At 40.5% G+C, this 20,220-nt stretch overlaps 1 protein-coding gene across 4 annotated transcripts in view; it reads left to right on the forward strand.

The window, feature by feature from the left end:
- Window positions 1-9,692: 9,692 nt before the first annotated feature.
- DCP1A (decapping mRNA 1A) overlaps window positions 9,693-20,220 on the forward strand; it is a 30,177-nt gene continuing 19,649 nt past the window's right edge. Inside the window, exons 1-3 of one of the 4 annotated variants that reach the window (XM_050979291.1) lie at window positions 9,693-10,041; window positions 10,999-11,039; window positions 12,842-12,969. In XM_050979291.1, coding sequence (XP_050835248.1) covers window positions 9,907-10,041; window positions 10,999-11,039; window positions 12,842-12,969 — 304 coding nt within the window. In that variant the 5' untranslated portion in view covers window positions 9,693-9,906. Of the gene's footprint in view, window positions 10,042-10,998; window positions 11,040-12,299; window positions 12,368-12,841; window positions 12,970-18,760; window positions 18,826-20,220 lie in introns of those variants that run through there. The other 3 variants (XM_050979290.1, XM_050979292.1, XM_030228015.2) reach the window with 3 other exon arrangements.

A 20,220-nucleotide genomic window follows, 5' to 3' on the forward strand; every position in this document is an offset into this window, starting at 1 on the left:
TGGAAGAGTGTCCAGACAGCTCTGCTTCCTCCATTTAATGAGCCACAAGGGAAGGGATGCAGTTAGAATCGAGCTGCTCTGATTACAAGAGTTTTACATAAAGGCTAAAAAAGAAATGTAAGAAGTACAATTGGTGCCCTAAGGGGAAAATTTCAAAAGCACATATAAGATTGAAGTGCCAAGCTGCAAGAAGCTGTTAGAGCTAATATCCAAAACTGGAATCCAAGACTAGGACAAGAGGTGATCTGGCACCCAAAGGCCAGCAGTCAGGCTAAATACCAAAGGTCAAGAGCCCAAGCCAGAAACCAAGATACAACCCAAAGGTCAGGACTGAAATAGGTCCTGGATGCAAGCCAAAGGTCACAAAATAAGCATTTTCAAACAGCCACACACCTCAACCACTGAGTAGTCAGTGAACAGATTTAGATGCTCCCTAAACAGCCCTGGTGCTAGCACTGGGAGCATTCCTGGGCCCAGTCCTTAGCAGCCATCACTGAGGTCACTCTGAGTCAGCCACATCCAGACTAAAGCTGGGAACAGCTCCCCTGGATTACACAGATGAGTGAAGCCCACGATAGCCACAATTTATCTGCAGTTTCCATTGAAAAAATTAAGTTATACAGATTTGCAAATTTCCTCTCTTGCATAAGCTCAGTGGAAATGCAAACAAAGGCAGTTCCAGATGAAATATTACAAAAAAAAAAAAAAAAAAAGAGTCCCATAGAGACTACAGAAGCCTCAAAAATCCCTGAACTAACAGAAGATCTTGTCACAGATCTACACTTCAGCTGCCTTTTTCCTCTGTTACCTTTTTGCTGATTATAACAGAAGCCCTGCTGCTACTGTATCCCCTTGCCTAAATTCAGATAAGCAAGACATTCATCTCTGATAATTTTACAATGCAAACATTTTCTAATATTACCTTATTTATAATGAAAAACAGGTAACAAAAGTAGAAAAAATAACCTTCTAATGTATAAATTAAAAGATTCATCCTGATGTCCCATTATATGCCTCATTAGCACATCCTCTGGAGAGCACTTGATGGTTTTGGGAGCATTTCAAAAACCAGCACAATTCTGCTTAAAACTACAATTAAGAAAAATTTTAAATAATAATCCCAGTGAACAGTTTGCAAATAGCTCATATACCAGAATACGTTTTTGCAAACATTAATAATGAAATTCCAGCTAGAGATCCAGATGAAAAATCAACTTAGAGAGACAGAATATAGACAATTTTCATATCTTCCTCTCTGATTTTTTTTTAAGGTTATAAAGAACTGATGGGGATTGATGTAAATTTAATATGTCTCTCTGTTCTCCTGACATGATGGTAATAAAACACCATTGTACAATTATCTTCATTACTACACATTTATTTTTTTCTTTGTCCAAGTGTTTGACAAAGTGCCCCTATTGTGGCAGTCATGCTTTTCTGGTAAAGTCAGTGTTTCAGTTACCATCTTTCACTTGCAGTGGATTTCCCTTACTGAGCCTTTAATTGTTTAAACTCAAATAAATAGTTACTACCCTTCAAACATCTCAGCAGTTGGCTTGGTGTCACCAAGCCACAGACAGCACTTTGCAGAAGTGTCACCACTAAAGAAGCAACATGAAGTAGGCAAGAGCCTATGAAGGAAATATCTGAGGCTGGATAAAGTAAAAATCCAGATATTACACAATATTAGGGGGATTTTTCTAAAGGAACAAGAATAACCCTTTTAACTTAAGCATTCCCAACAGCTGTTTGTAAGCCAACAGCATCGCCTGGCTCTTGTGTCACAGAAGCTCATGAATCACAGTGGCCCTGTGCTAAATCTTAGAGCTAAAGTGTTGAATCTTAGAGCTTTGGACAGCCTGCTTGGCCAGCCTCCACTACAGCTGGAATTTAAGAACAAGTCCAAAAAAACCCAAACACAACAAAACAGAATATAAAGGGAGAATCTTACCAAAACATACGTCCATGATATAAGCAGTCAAACAGTCCCCTTCCCACACAACACACTATAAAGACATGCCTGGTTTTGTCTCCTAGACCTTCCCTCAGCCTGAGCTCCCCTGCTGCTCCTGTGTGGACATTCTTGCTACCAAGGGCAGGAGGAAGAGCCTTTCCCTCAGCTCCCTTCCTATGCTCTGCAGGAGCACTACCAGCTCTCCTCTGTACCCAGCTTACCTCCCAGACACAGCACCCCCTGATCACTCACATAACTAATCCATCGTGAAAACAGAGCTGATCAGAATTTTTCTTAATCCAGTTTTATCTCAGAGTGAAAATATTTCACACAGGCAATATTTTGTTCTCTGTTTTGGTAGCTGATTTTGAGTCTTTGTCTGTTGGGTAAATGGAGGACTCTGGCCACTCCTGCCCTGTGGAAAGCTCATCACTCGTGGAATTCACTTCTCCTGGCTGACAGGGCTTTTTGTCATGGAAGTGTCAAACTGTGTAACAATGGCCTGTCTGTGTCTGAGCAATGGCAGGTACACACAGGGACAGGAAAGGCCAGCATGGCGAGCTTCAGCTCCCCACGGCTGATTTCTTTGCCAGCTGTCAGCAGCCCCAGATTGCACTCAGGGGCAGAGGAGGAGCTGGGCAGGCAGGCACTGTGTCACCCTGGGACTGCAGGGCCCAGCTCAACCTGCCAGCTCTGCAAGGAGTCACACCAGAAGGAAAAAGCAAGAGGAGATGTGGTCCTTCAGCTGTTGGTGCATCTGTGCTTTGTTTACACTGCAGCTCTCAAAGTCTGTTCCATTTAATTGTTTTGAAAATCACATGGTTTGGTACAGACTTTAGATGAGGCAGTAATTCTGAAAATGAGAACTAGTTGTACTGACCATAAGAGTCTTGAAAGAACATATTACAGCCTGTCATGAAAACTGGTACTCAAGAGGTCTTGAAATAATTATTTGAGATTATTACAACCTATTGGAGAGCTGTTCATCAGCTTGCCAATCCTTACCTGACAAAATATACCACCCCTGCACAAGCTCTTTATATTCAGCATTTCCATGCACTAATTCTACATACAAAAGTAATTTTCTTATTATGTACCTCTGGGAAAGAAATTCTTGTCTGAATGCAAGGGATGGTTTCAACACACAACTTATTAGTTCATTATTTTTTCCTTTGAAAATACACCAAAGCAAGCAACCAAATTTGTAGAATAATCTCCCAATTTTTACTTATTTTCCAAATGAAAATTCAGGTGATCTGTGCACAGGATTTTGTAGAAGATTCTGTAGGAAATAGCTGACTGCCATTTCTCTTTACACATGCAACTGCACGCAACCCACTTGAAATTAATTATATAAGATGCTGCTGCTTTTGTTCTTTAATACTTCTCATTACTATTAGATCATTTGTTTTCTAACACCAATGTCAAGGGACATGAGGTCCCAAAATTAAAAAGCTGCAATTGCACTTCCACCACAGCCCTTCATGCCTGAGCTCCAGCTGTGTCTTAGCTAAGCTTTGCTCCAGTTTGGTTGCAAATTTCCACAGCACTGTGTGTGAATGCTTTTCCCTGAAATGCCCTTCCTGTGCCACTCCTGACACACATTATCCATAAAGTTGTGTGATGAACTTCATCACAGCAAAGCAATTCTCCATCAGCCAGAACTGAATTGGAGGAAAGCGGCCAAATAAGAGGTGAGGATCTCATGCAGTTTATTTCCTTAGTCATGATGTAACAGTGACTCCTTGCAGGAAGGCCATCCAGAATGGGTGGCTCTACCTCAGAACTGCATTTCAAAGCAGGAGCACATTATGGATTCTTGACTGCAACTGACAGAGGCAGAATTTAGCACACGACACACGTTCAATCCTCATGGTTTATGTCTCTGAATACTCTTGGAGAAGATACATCCTGGAGAAAGCTGCCAAAGCAAAGAGCAAAGATCCTTGTGCTCACAGCAGGAAGGAAGGGATGCTGTGCTCCAGGCTCTCACTGCACCTGTGTCTGTTCCTGTTTTCAGCCCACAGAAGATGAGACCCACAGGAGGTGTTGGCTGACACTGAGGGGCTCCAGGACACCCACCCAGCCAGAGCAGAGCTCCAAAGCTGCTCCTTTGTCCTGGGACAGCACCCAATGCAGCTGCAGCCTCACCTTCCAGAGAGGTTCTGTGATCCTTCAGCATCCCACCAGCCCTTCCCTGGATTAGTGAAATATCACCAGAATGCCTACTGCTTATAATGCTCTTCAGAAAGGATTCCAATTAAATTTATGATGATGACTAAATACATTGCACTCATTTTATGGCTGAGAAAATGAAGGTGGAGAGAGCTGCAGTGGTTTAATAACCTCTGAAAGGAATGCAGGTTTGCTGATTCCCATTCCTCTGACACTGGAAAACCCAAGAAGCATCAAAAGCAGCCCAAACCACCGGGCAGTTTTACAATTTATTTGTTTTCAGTCATGTCTGAAAAGCTCTAGAAGCTATTTACTCTCAGAATTGTGTTGCATCTTCCTTATTAGTACAGTACCACATCAAGAAAAGCCTATTGAAAAATACACATTTGCTCATAAAAAAATAATCTAACCTATTTTGGAGATGATTTCTCTGATATGGGCATATTTTGCAAGAAGATAAAATATTTTAAATGAAATATTAAAACAAAATATTAAATGAAAAATACTGACAAATAAAAATAATATTTCTTAAAATATTTTAATATTTAACAGGAATACTGACTCGCTATTTTACAGCAAGGCTTCAGAGATAAAGAAACATATAAACATACATTTTAAAATTTATGTGATGATCCCAGTATTTAAAGGGCCAGATACAAGAAGCCATCAAACGTGGCTCAGGAAAAATGGGATGCTTTAGGAAGACAAAAATATAAATACACAATAATGCCATAAAGCTGATACAGTATATTTAAGGTAAATCACTCAGTAATTAAAAATTGGCTCAGTTAAAAACTAACATGGTTCTACTAAAGTAGCTTTCTCAAGGCTCAGGGTTACTGCTACGATGCACAAGTATTCCTGATGTATTTCTCAGTTCTGTACAGAGCAGGACCTTGCTAATCTAATTATCTCTTTCTTTTTTTTTAACTGTACAAGGAGACCTAGGGGAACAGGCCGCTCTGCTTGTAATAGTAATTGAATATTTTTCCTAACATTATTATAGCAATAAAACAGCAACTACATGCAAAATGAAATAAGCATTTGAAAATCTCTGATGGTGCACTTTTGCTACTGCAATATTTTGACCAATGAATATTTGCAGTGGAGCTCATTTTCAGCAATGAAATTAGCACAGCCTGATATATTCAACAACAGGCCTTGAGGCTACAGCCAGATAAAATATCCCAGAAGTAGCTAAAGATATTTGTTCAAAGTCAATGTATCACATCATGGACATCAATCAGTAAAAGTTAAGCTGCACACCTGCATCCAATGGACTTACAGAACCTGCCATCACTGAAAGGCTTGCATTCAAAAATAAACTGTATTTAAATTTTTCTACAAATTTACTCAGGAAAAACATATTGCTGGACATTATGCAAAATGCAGAGTCCCAGGAATAACATTTTCTGTCTAGTTCTGATTTATGTCAATGATAAACTTCTCTCTTTCCTCCATCAGTGACAGATCCTAAGTAAGGGTGAACACGATACAATTTGCAGCTGAACCTCTGTGCCCTAGTTAAAAAAAAATCATTTTACCTGTCTAATTTCACTACCTACCTTCATCAGAGAAGAGCTGTCATATTTTGATGCAAATTCCAGCAATTTACATGTTTCAAGCTGGCAGGCAATGTCTTCCTAGAAAAACTTGCCACCCTTCCACAATCTCCTGTGAAATGGCAAACCAGGTTAGAAAGATAGAGGAGATTGGATTACCTGTCTGCACCAGATCATTGTTTCTAGGAGATAATCCATAAATGATTAAGCCTTCTAATGTTATTGAGCAATGTAAGGAGGGCTGCCTGTGACCTATTTCACCCTCTTACACTGGGAGTAGCTTTACTGTATAAATCGAATTGAGTGCTTTCATTCTTCTGTTTTTATTGAATTGTAACTGTAATTTCATGACTTTTCTCTCATTCTTTCAATATTATTTCCGAATCTCTTGGAAGGACTGTAACTGTTGCTTACATTCATATCCAAAATGTCAGTGGACACACAGATGGCTAACTGCTTTTGTTTTTTCTGTCATTTTCCTTGTACTTTATTGAGCCATATTATTTCAGAAAGTGATGGGTTTTTTAAAGTTTCATGCTTCACATTTTCTAGAAGATTTTTCCAATTGTAAAAGGAGGGGAGAAAAAGAAAAATTAAATTGACCCATTCCTTTATAGAATCATTACTGCAATTATTTCATTACAAACAAACTTCAGGTTAAATTCACATTTCAGTACTGCAACAGCTGAGAAACTCAGATGTTATGCAAAGCAGTTCTGAGTTCCCTCTGTTTTATACAGAGCATGGAAACAGGGAAAAATCCCTACCTACAGCTGGGTAAGTCAGTAGTCCCAGAACAATATTCCTAAACCTTGTCACTTCCATGTGATGATCCTGCCAAACCTGGAGTCCCTTTGCACACCATCCTATCCCACCAATTTAATTTAACAGTACTATGGTACTGTTAATATGGAGCAATTTGGACAACTTTCCTCTGAAGGAGGAAGATGATTTTGCACAGCTAAATGTCTGTCACCATGAATATGCAATAAGGTACCTGTGGCTGCAGCATTAGTGCAGAGAGAGCACAGTGCAAGCTGGAGCTCCTAGGAAAGGCTGCTGATCCACTTGGCCCTCCAAAGAACAGAACTGCCAGGAAAGGTAACTACAGAACCTGAACAGTTATTTATACAAATGAGGAAAATGCTCAAGTAATGCCACCTGTGAAATAAAAGGGTTTTTCAAATAAAATGTCAGCACTTCAAAAGTTCTAGCATCCCCTGCCCCTTGGTTTTTATTAAAATAATTAAAATGTAAAATAAATGTTCATTAAGTTATTAAGGAAGTTATGACCAGGACATTTTGTCCTATCTAGAACAGCCCAGATAAACAGTCTGTAGAATTACAGCCATTATCCTGAAATTTGGGGTATAGATAACAATGCAATTATTAATCAATAGTTCAGAAATTGCCTCCCATTACAAAAAAAGGAAAGCATCTGCAAACAAACCAACAGAAGTGTGTCATTTGCAAAACAGCTCATGAAACCAGGAATATCTGGCAATTGTTTTGAGTGGAAAACTGTAAAGATAAAATACAATCTCTGTGAGTCACTCAGATTTGCAGGACTCCCTGGACCCTAATTCAGCCTGGAGTAATAACAGGAATGCCCTGACTGGGAGCACTGGCTGCACTTCTCCCTCATCTGAGCAGCAGCAATAAACCTTTTGCTGAGGATATTCAGCCAACCAGGGAAAAAGAAAAGGACTGAAGAATGAAGACTTTTTCTGCAGAAGTTTAAAGGAGTGACTGCAGCCCAAATAAGCTCTGAATACATCAGTAATCTACTGTGTAAAAAGAGGGGCCAGAAAAATAGTTTGTATAACAGAACTGACTACAGAGACCCAGCCATAGTGTCACAGGCAAACGAAAAAGAGGGTCTTTATTATTTCATCTACCTTAATATTTACATAGATTAAGTAGACAACAGTATTTAGGATAATAACATATCCTGTCCTACTAAAGCTCAGCAGTATAAGTGAACTATAAAACATGATGTTCTCTTCACTTGTTGAAGCACAAATGGAATCTGTCCCACTCACAGAGCAAACATGAAAAGGGCATCCTGTGCATCATCCCACTCTTGCCTGGCTCTGTGCAAGAACCAGGAGCAGGGAGTGAGACAGGAACACTTCCCCAGCACAGCTGCAGGGAGGCCTGGGGAAATTTGCACCTCACAACACTCCCAGCACACAACTGAGCAGCTACAGCTCCCCAGGGTAGCCCAAGACTCTGCCTGCACACACACTTTGCTGTGCTGTGAGGCTGAGAGGGCAGAGGACAGGCTGTGCATCCCTTCTGATACAAAATATTTTTTATTCCAATGCAACAATGGTGAAGGCAGGCAAGAAGAATAAATCCACTGAAATGCAGAACTGGAATTAGCAGATGCAGGAGGAAAACAATCCATAACCAGGAAGCACTGCTTCCCTTTCTTTCTTGCTGCTCCTTGGGACTCACTTTTAATGCAAGAGGAAGCCAAGGAGTTTTCACAACTGAGATCTCACACAGCAGAAAATTTCCTTTGCCAATAAGTTTTTTAATTTGAAAGCTACCTTTTCTTTACAGTAGTCTTGCAGAAAGGGGCAGTTTAATGCAGACATTTAAGAAGCCATTTAGAACAAGGGTTTTTTTAATTTTTTTTGTCATTTTCTTTCTGCGTTCTTAGAATATTATTGCTCTATAAAATAGTTTTCAAACTTTAATTTCCTCTTATTGTCTTATAAACTGTTAGAGAATAATGAGACATTTTACATCTAAGTATTGCCTTAAAGAGCAAACACTACAGAACTAGGGAAAACCCAAATATTTTATGGATTAGGCTCCTCTGTGGTCAAACCATTAGAGAGACATGGACAATTTATGGAGCTCTAAGACATTCCATATGAGTTTTGTTGAGGTTTTTTACTGATGTTTATGGTCTGGGGTTCAAGGGTGAGTTACTAGGATGAAGTTTTCTGTCTAGATTATTTTTTTCCTAAGAAAAAGTAATCTAGACAGTTCTACTTTACACTAGAACTTTGACACCAAAACAGGCACGTTATTGTTCTGCCCCAAAAACTTTACAGTTTAAAAAAATATATTAGACTGGAACTTGATATTTCCACTTCTTAACAGAGAGACGTTTTGTGGAACCACACAACTGCTGGGTCCTTGTTTACGTTTGGTTCCTTAAATGTCACCCATTGTGGGAGAGCACTATCCTGTAAAGCTGTATTAAAATCACAACTTTGTCCACCTGCAATAAAGAACAACATGACCTGTGGTAAAACAGAGCATAGCACACATTCCTTACATTCTCAGGAGGGTCAGGAGCTTGCCACGAACAATGTTTTGTTTGGAAATTTACAAACCTGTTTTTTTCCTGTCAGATTACATCAAATGCTACAAAGATACTTGAACCTCAGTGATCTTATCTTGGAAGTAATTAATGCCTTGGTCCTGATGAATATTCTATACTTTCCTGTTTCTAAAATCACCAGTAATTGAAAAACTGCAGGAAAAAGCTCAGCGCATCGCATGTTACCTTGTTCTTGTTTCAGCAAATGTAGCTAAGTACTACATATGACAGTTCGGTGTCCTGTGTACCTTTCCTTTACCTGAGAAACGTATATGTGGATGTTTACTGTAAGTGAAAGAAATATCTAATCCCCAAATTCTTCTAAAACATTGAAAACTCCCTATCCCACTGCAGACTAGGAACTACTGACGGCCCAGAAAATGTCAGACACGGGAGCAAATAGCATCACCCTCCAAGCACTGGAAGAGAACTCCTGAGCCTGTGACCAAGCCCATCGCCTTTCCCAAGGCGGCCTGCAGCAAACCCCACAGCCGCTGGATCACTGACGGGGTCAATAAACAACACCAAGGTGCGAGGGCCGGCCCTCAGCCCTGCCCACGCGTGCCGGCGGGGGCGCGGCCCTGCCGAAGGCCCACGGGGCTCCGCCAAGAGCCCGCGGCCCTGCAAGCCTTCAGTCACCGGAGCTGAGGCGAGGTAGTGGGGACCCGGGAAGGGGCCGCGGGTCCCGAGCTGAGAAGAGGGGCCCGGGAAGGGCCCGGCGGGAGCGGGAAGGGCCCGGCGGGGCGTGGCGTGGGCCCTGGCCGGTGGCGGAACTGCAGGCGCGGGCCGGGCGCTCCGGCCGGCGGCGGGGCCGGGCGCGCCGCTGCACCGGCGCGGCTGTTGCCGTTCCGCGGGCGGGGCTGCCCCTATCCAAGATGGAGGCGGCGGGCAGAGCAGGGCAGGAGATGAGCCTGGCGGCCCTGCGGCGGCACGACCCCTTCATCACCGGCATCGCCGACGTGACCGGCCAGGTCGCGCTCTACAGCTTCAGCCCCAAGGACAACGAGTGGGTGAGTCCGGCGGGCCCGGCCGTGCCCGTGCCCCGGCAGCCGCCTGGCCCGGCGCGCCCGCACGGGGCCCGCGCGGGACTGCGCTCGCCCAGGGGGAGTTTGGGGTTTGGGCGCTTTTCCTCGCTTGTGCTGGGGGAAAGCGGAGAGAAGGAGACGGAGAAAGCAGGCGAGAGGGAGAGGAGAGAAAGAAAAGGAGGGGGAGAGGAGGAGGAAGAGGGGGAGGAAGAGGCAGAGGCGAGGCCGTGTGTGCGCTCGGGGAGGCGGCGCCGTTCCCCCTCGGAGCGGGGCAGCGCTGGGGCTGGAGGGCGCTTTGGCTGTGGTGGCCATTGACTTTTTCTCTTTTTTAATCGTACTTTGTTGTTGTTGCTCGCGCCTGTTGCGCAGAGCCCTAATTCGGGAGGAGGGGGATTTAAGAGATGAGAGTGTTCGTCATTGCATTGAAGCACAGTTTTGGCTCGACTGCCGGGTTCATCAGGGAGCCATACAAAGGGAAATACGGGGAACTCCACGCTGTCACGGGCAGCCCTGGAGCTGTAGCAACTTTGCTCGCACACGCCCGTGGTGAGTATTGCTCTGGAAGCTGGAGTCTGACAGAGAGCCATGGCCACAGTCCTGCCGTGCTGTGCCGTTCTCCTTGGAGTAGAACTGGAACACAACCTCTGCGATATTTGGAGCCTGCCCCATCAGGCTCAGCAGGGAAAGGCTGTGGAACGCTGTGTGTGTATCACATCGGCACATAGAGAGAGTAAGCAAAGTCTTTTGGCAGCAGGTTTAACTTCCTAATCTTTGTAATAAAAAAAATTGGTAGTTTCTGAAAATAGCAGAGCATATTTTTAGACCTGTGATGTCAAACCTTATGGAAAGATAAGGATATTTTAAGTCTCTCATTAAAACACTGTCTAAAACCTACTTGTGTGAACAAGCTCATCCCTGAAGTGCATTTGTTGTTTTTTGTAGGAGAAAACCGACATAGAAGGGACCTTATTTGTGTATAAAAGGTAAGGGTTGGTTTGGGTTAGTTCTTTGGGGGAGGGGGGATATAGTGGTGGTGATGTTTGTTTTCTTTCCTTAAGAAAACAAACTCCAGATGGTTTCCTGCAGAGCTTTCATTCTCATCATTTTTTGCTTGTCCAGCTGTTAACTGCTGTGTACTCACTCAAAAAGAATAAATTCTGCACATGGGTGAATAACTCTGTCAAAAGCCCCTAAAAGTATTGCTGAGAAAGCATAAAACCTGAATGCCACATATGTACCCCCATCAAAAACTGGTTTATTTAGCTTATTTTATTAATCCAGTAGCATTTGTTAGTCCATTGACTTTGTTAAGTGCCAAGTCTCCCTTTGTCTCCTAAAATCCATGAAGCGGATCATGAAAACAATAGAGATGAGAAATTAAATAATATGTTTTCATTTACTCCTTGAATATGGCATAAATTTTGTAAGGGGATAAAGTTGCCCAAAAGCGGGAGATTTTGTAGTGTCTGGTTTTGGGGGTTATTTGATTTCCTCTCAAAACCATGGAACAAGTTTCCAGTTCTCAACGACAGGTAAAAAGGGTGAGGAGGAGAACCAGCACATAAAATCAATCATAAGTTTAAGTTTTAAATTATAGGCAAATAAAAAAATCTTAATGAAATAGCACTTTGTTGAAGGTAAGAAATAGAAATAATGCAGACTTAAACCATCCTGAAGCAGACTGTCATAGTTTGGTCATTACAGTATTTTATCATGGCACTATGTAGGGATTTGAGTAACCACTTCCTGCTACTTCAGCTCCCAGTTTGGAAATACTTAGTGTAAGAAAGTGAACCAAACTTAAAAAAAAAATCAAAAACCAAAGCAAAAGCTTTCAGTGTCACTAGCGGATGATTTCAAACAAGTTCTCTGTGGTGCATTAGAGATTCAGTTGCGATGGTAATGGTTGTTTACCCTGTTCTTGGAAGCTCTTGACAGATTTTTGTTGTAAATCATTAGATAAAGGTGGCCATATTGTTACAGAAATATTTATATTTACCAGCTAATTGTGTCTGATTTTTAGCCTGCCTTCATTGTGCTGCTGTTGTTGGTTATACACCAGCTTACAGGCACGGTTGAATGCTGACAGGACATTCATGCAGCAAGAGAAAACAGATCTAAAACTGTCTTGAACTTTCTGTGATTGCTCAGTGTTCTCTGTTTCCACTTGGTGTCCATAAAAAAATGTAGATAAATAAAAATTGCTTCACTAAGCAGTACAATTCTGAATAATTTACTTTCAGGATACTGGGTGAAGTCCTTATTTCCAGAGTCTCCCTTTAGGAAGAAATCACTGTTTATGGTTCCCCCTGTAAGTGTTCTTCATGTTATTTAAGACAGCAGCTCTTTTTTATTGTCATGTCTGTTTACAGTAAGGTAATGGTGCTGTGTAAGTGGTTTGGTTTTTCTCCTCTAATAAAAAAAATTCTGAAATGCCTCAAAACGATTTTATGTCAAGTATTGAATACATTTGCATTTTAATGGTGGACCTGCCCTAGTTTTTTTGAATAGATTTTTCAGAGGCATATCTTTGATTCAGCAGTTTAACAGTGTAGAACTCTAATGTTAATCCTAATCCTGCTTTGAGGTAAGTGTAGTTTGAAATTGAAATTAGGTGGCATGCCAAGAAATGGCATAGAAAAAAAACTGTGAGAGCTGCAGGACTGCTAAAGCTTCACATAATAAAGCAATGGAAATTTGAAGATAAATTCCTAACTTGTTTTCAGAAAATTACTTTTTTTGATGAAGATATTAATCTTTGGTTTTGTTTTAATTGACACAATAGGTCAGCTTCTCCTTATCATGGTTTTACGATAGTGAATCGACTGAATATGCACAATCTGGTTGAGCCAGTAAATAAAGATTTGGAGTTTCAGCTCCATGAACCTTTTCTGCTCTACAGAAATGCCAGCTGTGAGTATAACTTTCTCTAATCCAAATAAACTTCAGGTTCAGTTTTATAACCCAGATCACTTCTGATTACTGTGATGTCTGTTTCAAATATAATGTAATGGGGAGGGTTCCAGTGAAATATCTGGTGATGTTTTCTGTCTACAATGCTAAATTTACTTAAATAGCTGGTCTGTTATATTATCATTACTGCCTGCTTTCAGTAAAAAGCAAATATACTACCAAAGTGCAATGTTGCTCTGGTCTTTAATTAATGATCTATAGGTTTGATCTAAATGTATCTCCCTCCTCCATCGGAATGTCTCCTTGATGGGAACACTGCTTTGGCTGTGCTTTGGTGTACCTAATAGACCAGTCAAATGTTAATCCCTTCCTTTTTTTCCCCCTGGAAGACCTCTGGGATCTGTAAGAAGCAGCATAGATTCCATCATGGTGGTAAAGAACAGCCTAAGGCAGATGATCTCCTCTGCTTCATAATCTTAGCCATCTTCCTTCCATAAGTGTCACAAAGAGCAAAGAGTCAAAACTGATCAGTAAGTTCAAAATTCTAGGAGGTTAGGGAAGTGACTGGCAACAGACTGGGAGAAGTACAGTGTTGAGTTGGGTGTTTAGGCAGATTGCTTGGTTTGAAGCAAGAGAAGAGGAGCTGTAGATGGAGGCAGTAGGGATAAGATAGACCTTAAGGTGTCAATTGGTGGGACTGCTGTGGAATCACCATGGTGTGTGACAGTGACTAGAGGATCATTCAGGGAAGGAATCACAGAATCATTTAGGTTGGAAAATACCTTTAAGATCATCACACCAAACATTAACCCAGCACTGCACAGTCCACCACTAACCCACAGTGCTCAGTGCCACATCTACCCATCCTTTAAACACCTCCAGGGATGGTGGCTCCACCACTGCCCTGGGCACTGTTCCAGGGCTTGACAACCCTTTCCATGAAGAAACTTTTCCTAATACCCAATCTAAACCTCCAGTGGCACAAATCGAGGCCATTCACTCTTGTCCCGTTACTTCTTAGTTGGGAGGAGAGAGCAAGCAGCACCTTGCTACAGCCTCCTTTCTGGTAGTTGTAATCAGAGAAGATGTAGGCTGTGTGTGAGTTCATTAGAAACCCCTGAAGCCAATTGTTTTCCTTGATAGAAGCTCTCCTTTTCCTGTGGGACACAAGTGTGTAAGATTTGTGGGAGGCTCATGGCTTTAGGATAGAGATGACATAGAATAGTACAAGGAAGGGAGGAAATCATACAAAGGTCAGAAAGGAAGAAATTACAGACTGGATGTGGGAGTTGCATTCTGAAGTAATCAGGAGTATTTTCTTTTCCTCTTATTCCTTTGCCATTGACATTTTAAAAGACTTTGGTCAGAAACTATCCTTTCTTTCATTACCCCATCCTGTCTCCAGTGACTGCAGATGGAAGGTGTCCAGTGCAGTTAGTATGTCATGAGTTATTTTCTCAGGTGCCACAAATAAACTGCAGATGAGTTTTCATGCCCTCTGAGTGTGTTCACTTTGTTCAAATACAAGCTTAAAAGTATTGAAAATGGCATCTAAGCTTTTTATTCCTTATTTCCACATGACTTACTCCCTTATATTTTGCATTGAGCTGTTTTGTTTTTGATTATTTTCCTTACATAAGGTTTTCTAAATTTTCTGTCCTCTAAAAGAGTAAGAAAACAAATTATATGGTTGAATTGTGTTAAAGCTGTTTGCCTCTATTTGCACAGTATTTGTGAATTTGCAGGCAAATTTGGATTTGCAGACAAATTTCAACATGTGTGTGTTTTGTTTGTCTGGGTGGATCAGGGGATTCTTGTCCGAGTTCTCTTCATGCAGAAGGATCTCCGCTTCCGCCCACTTGCCTGCTGGCATGAAAAACCTTTACGTTTTTGGAACTAATTCAAATCAAAGGTTTAGGCCAGTGGTTACTATAATGTGTATTTCCAAGGGCTTAATGTCATGTGTCTCTAATGGCTTAAGGTGAACTTCTTCTGAGAACCCTTAATGACTGAAAGAGGATGGACTGCTAGTTTGTGTAAGGAAAAGCTTGCTCTTAAACAACCCCATGTCTTGTAGAGTGGCTTTTACTGTGTCCTTGAAGAAATCTCCTGTCAACATTAGAAAACCTGTATGAGTGATAGAACTGCTGATTCTGTTTCCTTAGCTTAATGGGTGATGGCTCAGACTATCCAGTAAAAACCTAAAATCATGTTAATAGTGCTGTTTGTCAGAGACAAATAGGTACTTTGTGCCTCTGCAGTTACATTGTAACAGGATCAGTAACAAATAGAGATTTGTGCTTCACCAGGGCATGGTAGAAAAGTAGAAGGTGATCAAAGCAAAATTGTGTCACCATGCATTTGGGGATGGTTCTGTGTCAACAATATTTGTATTCAATGTGATACTAGTGTTTTACAAAATTCATGTTTTCACTTTGTCCTGGGATTCTGTCTTGTCTTAAAATGAGGTCAAGTCTGTTCTGTGCAGCAGATCAGACCTCTGGCATTTCTGTCTTCAGCAGCACAGGAGCTGTTCTGGGACAAGTAACCTGCTCCAAACTGCTAATGACTTATGTGAGGAACTTTGCAAGCACTCTACAGACATAGTTTTTGCTTGGCTGGAAGCTGTAAGAATGATTTGCCTGTCATACTAGATCATAATATTTTGTTGGGGTTTTACTGTTCTATTGTAGTTTGATTTCTTCAAACACTCTTACTATACTAGGGCATTGTTGGTTTGCTGCATAATATCAGAACTTTGTTAAGCTTTATCCAATTGCACAGAGGCATTTTCATAATCTTAGACCAAGACTGGATAATGGCCATTTTATTCTTACAGGAAATTATTGATTTTCACAGCCTTGGGGGGAATCCTCCTATTTTTGGCAGGGTGGGGGATGAAGGGAACTTCCATGGGCTTTCTTGAAGGAGAGCAGATAGAATACCTTTCTTATATCTGCCTTTTGCTGCTCTCTGAGCACACTGGAAGACATTTGGATCACTTTTTATTATTCTGTGAGGTTCCCCCCCATCCCAATCCTACCTTTTTTATATTTCAGCTTTTAATGGGGAAATCTTTCCTCACTCCAGAATTTTTGTTCTCAAAGTTATTCTGGCTACATAATGTGGTTCCAACCCCAAAAGAATATCAAATGCAAAAAGTTTGATATACTGCTGCCCCAAAACTTACACCATTTATTTTGTAGGGCATAGGACCCTAAAACAAAGATGATAAGAATGTGACTAAGAAACTGTGAGACTTTATGCCACTTGCAGTGGTAAATAGAAAAAAGGTATTCTTGTTTTCACTGTTATAAGGAATTAAGGAAAGGAAATATCACCAAACATAAACAGATAAGAAATTATCAAATTGAAAATAGATTGTTTGACTTACTGTAACATATTTTTAAATTAGAATTACTCTTAAAAGGTAAAAGTGTTGAGATTATACTCCATGCTTAATATGCCATTTATTATTTCTTAGTCTGGAATAGGTTTTGCCAGGCATATTTGATCCTTGTTGAACTCTCCCTCTAGACACATGCACATTGTTTAGAGAACTCAGATTATTTGTTCATTAAATACTGAATCCCACTGACTTTTTTTTTTTTTTTTAATGAACCTAAGCTTGTTTTCTCTTGTCTGTGTTTTGTGAAAAGCATACTAAACTCTATTTTAAAAAATGCATACAGTTCAACCAGTAACAGTAATAACAGTCTAGTCTGAAGTTCAGTACTTCCTTTCAATCTGTAATGTGAGATTCTGGAGCTGTTAGCTAATAGTGTGCTTAAAAACTAAGGAAAATTAGTCAAAGTTTAAAGCACTATTGAACTTACCTCCTAAAGTCTGCAGGAAAGATTCTTCTGAGCTTTTCTCACTTATAACTCTTCCCTTGTATCGGTGGTGTTGCTCTTGATAAAAAGGGTTTTTAATCCAAGCCAGTTCACTTGGAAGGTCAGGCAGGCTGATTTCCATGGTGCAGAAAAGACAGATGTTCAGCAAAAAAGTTGGGCATTAAAATAAATGGTCCTTGTTTGGTGTGGGGTTTTTGTGGTGGTGTGGTTTTTTCCTTGCTTCTTATTCCTGTCCAAGGTAAGAGTTAATAATACAAAAATAATGGATTTTGGAGAGGTTTATACATATAAGTGGAAAACTCAGTTACAAAGTGCTGTCTTCTGGTCTTGTTGTATTATTGATGAAAACAACTTGTATCCTGAACAGCTAAAGAGAAATGAGTTGCATAGAAGTGTTTCAAAGAGCTCCTGACTGGTTTCAAAGCTGCTAAGGAAAGTCTCTTATCACACATGTTCCATTAAGTGTAACATATCTATGATTGCTGAGGCTGCCTGGCTCTCCAGCAAGCACATTAACCCAGTGGTTTAGTCTGAGATAAGAAAGGAGCCTTTTCTTCCTATCTTCGTAGCAGAAGAAGCAATGCAAGCTGAGGGAGGGGGGAGGAAATGATTGAAAACTGTAGAGATGTTCTAAAAATACATTGTTTGACCTGAAAGAGAGCGCTCTAACTGCAAGAGGTTTTCTTCTGTCATTCTAAACATTTTAAGTCTATATCTAATATAAAACAGGCTAATATCTACATGTAGGAAATAAATATGAAGAATGTCAGTGATACAGAGCTGACTGACTGAGGAGGGGTGGCTTTTCAGCTGACATTGCTACTAGAGGAAATACAAGCTTTAAGAGAGAGATCTTTATGTTGTTTTGCCTCAAACTCTATTTGAGTTGTAAAATTATGCATATATGTGCTTTTCTTTATGGAAGTGAGATGGGGTTGTTTTCCATGGTTACATTATAGGAAGGGTTTCAAAATACAAGTCCTTTTTTTTCAAGAGTTTGAAAAACTCCAGTTCAGTTGTTCTGTTTCATTGTATGGCAACATCAAAAATGGACCTGTAAAATAAAACTTTTCTCTCCCTTTTACCAGCTCTTCCAGATAGTTAAGGGAAGTTTTAAACAAATCATCTCTTTGAATGAGTTGAGGGAGTGACTGTCTGGAATTGCTGAAACTGGCAGTGCTGATGAGTCCGTGTGCACTTCCTCTGGCACACAGTTCCATTCTAAGTTTTCCCTTCCTGTGTGTCCCTTGTTTGTGCTCTCTTATGCTCCAATGGCCTTTTGTGAAGCTGACGCAGAAATGGGATCAAGGTCTGGTCTGGACTAGAATGTACCTGGCTGACATGAGGGAGAGGGGCCCCTTGGGGTACAGTGGGTTAAAAAAGTTGTGGGAATGTGAGGGTGGGGGCACTGCCTCTTGCTGCTTATTTAAAATGAGAGCTGAGGTGAAACTGCAGTTTGGGGATGCAGCTTCATTTTATGTTGCCAAGGATGAGGCTTCTGTCTCGCAGTGGCACTTGGCTATTCCCACTCTTAATCCAGATTATAGAAGAGTCCAAGACCTTCCTTTTGGTATTATTCAGCTGTTAGGCTTGAGCAGGAAGTCTTCCATAATCCTTCTGTTCTCTCAAAAGCTCTTTGGTTTCCCATTTCAGTTTTAATCAGGTTTTAAGGATTGATCCAGACAAGTTTGGAGAGAAGTTGAGTGTTATTTGTTTAGATAAATGTTTATGGGTCAGTGTTTCTAACAAAAGTTATATATGTCTGAGAAGAACATAGATTATGAAAATGGATGACTTCTTTTAGTTTTATGAAACCTGATTTGTCTGTGGTATGGGTTACTCATTATTCCAGGAGTGTCAAAATGCAGTGAATCCTACGGAAAGAATTGCTGCTGATGATTACAAACTACTGTTACTTGACTGCTAAAGATGCTGCCCAGCATTCGGTGTAGAAAAGCTGGATGGAAAAATTCAGTGGCTTCTGCAAAACTGCAGTAGCAAGGTACTATCAGACATAGTAATATTCAGGTAATATTTATGCTGGGTATAGCAAAAAAATCACATATTTAAAAAGAGCTGGTAAGAACCAACTCTGTCTTGGCTATAAGTATGTTCTTAATTGAAGCTGCATGCATGGGAGGAAGTACAGTGTATAGGCAAATATATATTAAATAGTAATAGTAATGCTGTTGGGACACACACTTCTGGGGAAGGGAGCTGAACTGGCAGTACAGGAGGGCTCTTGGAAAGAGCAAGGTAAACATTCCAGCCTGTGGACTGTGTCTACATTAGTGCCCAAGTTGTAATCTGCTTCACATCTTCATAATACTGTGTAAAATTGTTTTGCAGTGACTCCCTGTGATTGCTTGCCAGTAGTACAAAGTGGAAAAAAGCCTCATAATCGACACCAAACTGAGATTTGGATCTACTTGTGGTCTTGTCTGGGCCTGTTTCTGGCAGAATTGAGTGTGACTTTTATAATTTATCCCATTTAAATATTATTATAAGTTCCATATCTTCATTTCTTTAGCAAGTATGCTTTTGAAGCAGCTTTCTCCTCTTGGCAGTTTGTAATGAAGTCTTTTCTTTAGTGCTAAAGTATGAGCTACTTCTTTAGTCATGTAGCAATCTGGAAACTTTGTAGGTTTCTATGCAGCAGAAAATCCAGCTGTATTAAACTGCAGAGTTTAATAGAAGCATTTCATAAGCATTGGCTACATATGTGAAATGCTTTTTTATTGGTTTATGTCTTTTGTGCATTGATTTCTTTGTCTATGACTTGAAAAGCTTTGTTATCTATTACTTAAACTGGAACTTCTAAAGATATAAACACCCAAATTAATTCAGCTGTTATTTAATGAAAGAAAGAAAAGTCAAGAACTTCAGCTTGTCATAGGATGTTCTTCTAGAAATGAGATGTCTAACTGACTTCTTGAGGATTTTGGCACAACAGAGTACACCTGGAATAAGTTGAAGGGCCAGGAAAAGATTGGTAAATAATTGTCCTCTTTGCCATGGCTTGACATTATTTTGAGTGGGCTTTGCTTGAGGTTTTTGAGTATCTTGTGGAGGAAAGACAGTGAGTAGAGAAAGAAAAAGGATTTCACTGTGAAATAAAAATCTACCTCTAATGGGAAATGGTTGTGTAATTTTTTTAAACAGTCCTTTCCTTCACTTTAAGTGTATTTATAATCTGTGATTTCATCTACATAAAATGAACTGCAGTATAAAGATGAGGTTTAAAAGGCTTGAAAGCATTTTTTCAGAAATTAAAATACTTTAATGGTACCATGTGTAAAGTGTCCAATTGCCTTTGATGTTCTAGCACTTTATGCATTGACAAACTTCATAGGTGAATTAAGATTTACAGTAACCTGCATTGTGGGCTGGGTTCAAT

Source organism: Serinus canaria, chromosome 12 (assembly GCF_022539315.1).
Source record: "Serinus canaria isolate serCan28SL12 chromosome 12, serCan2020, whole genome shotgun sequence".
NCBI classification, from domain to species: domain Eukaryota; kingdom Metazoa; phylum Chordata; class Aves; order Passeriformes; family Fringillidae; genus Serinus; species Serinus canaria.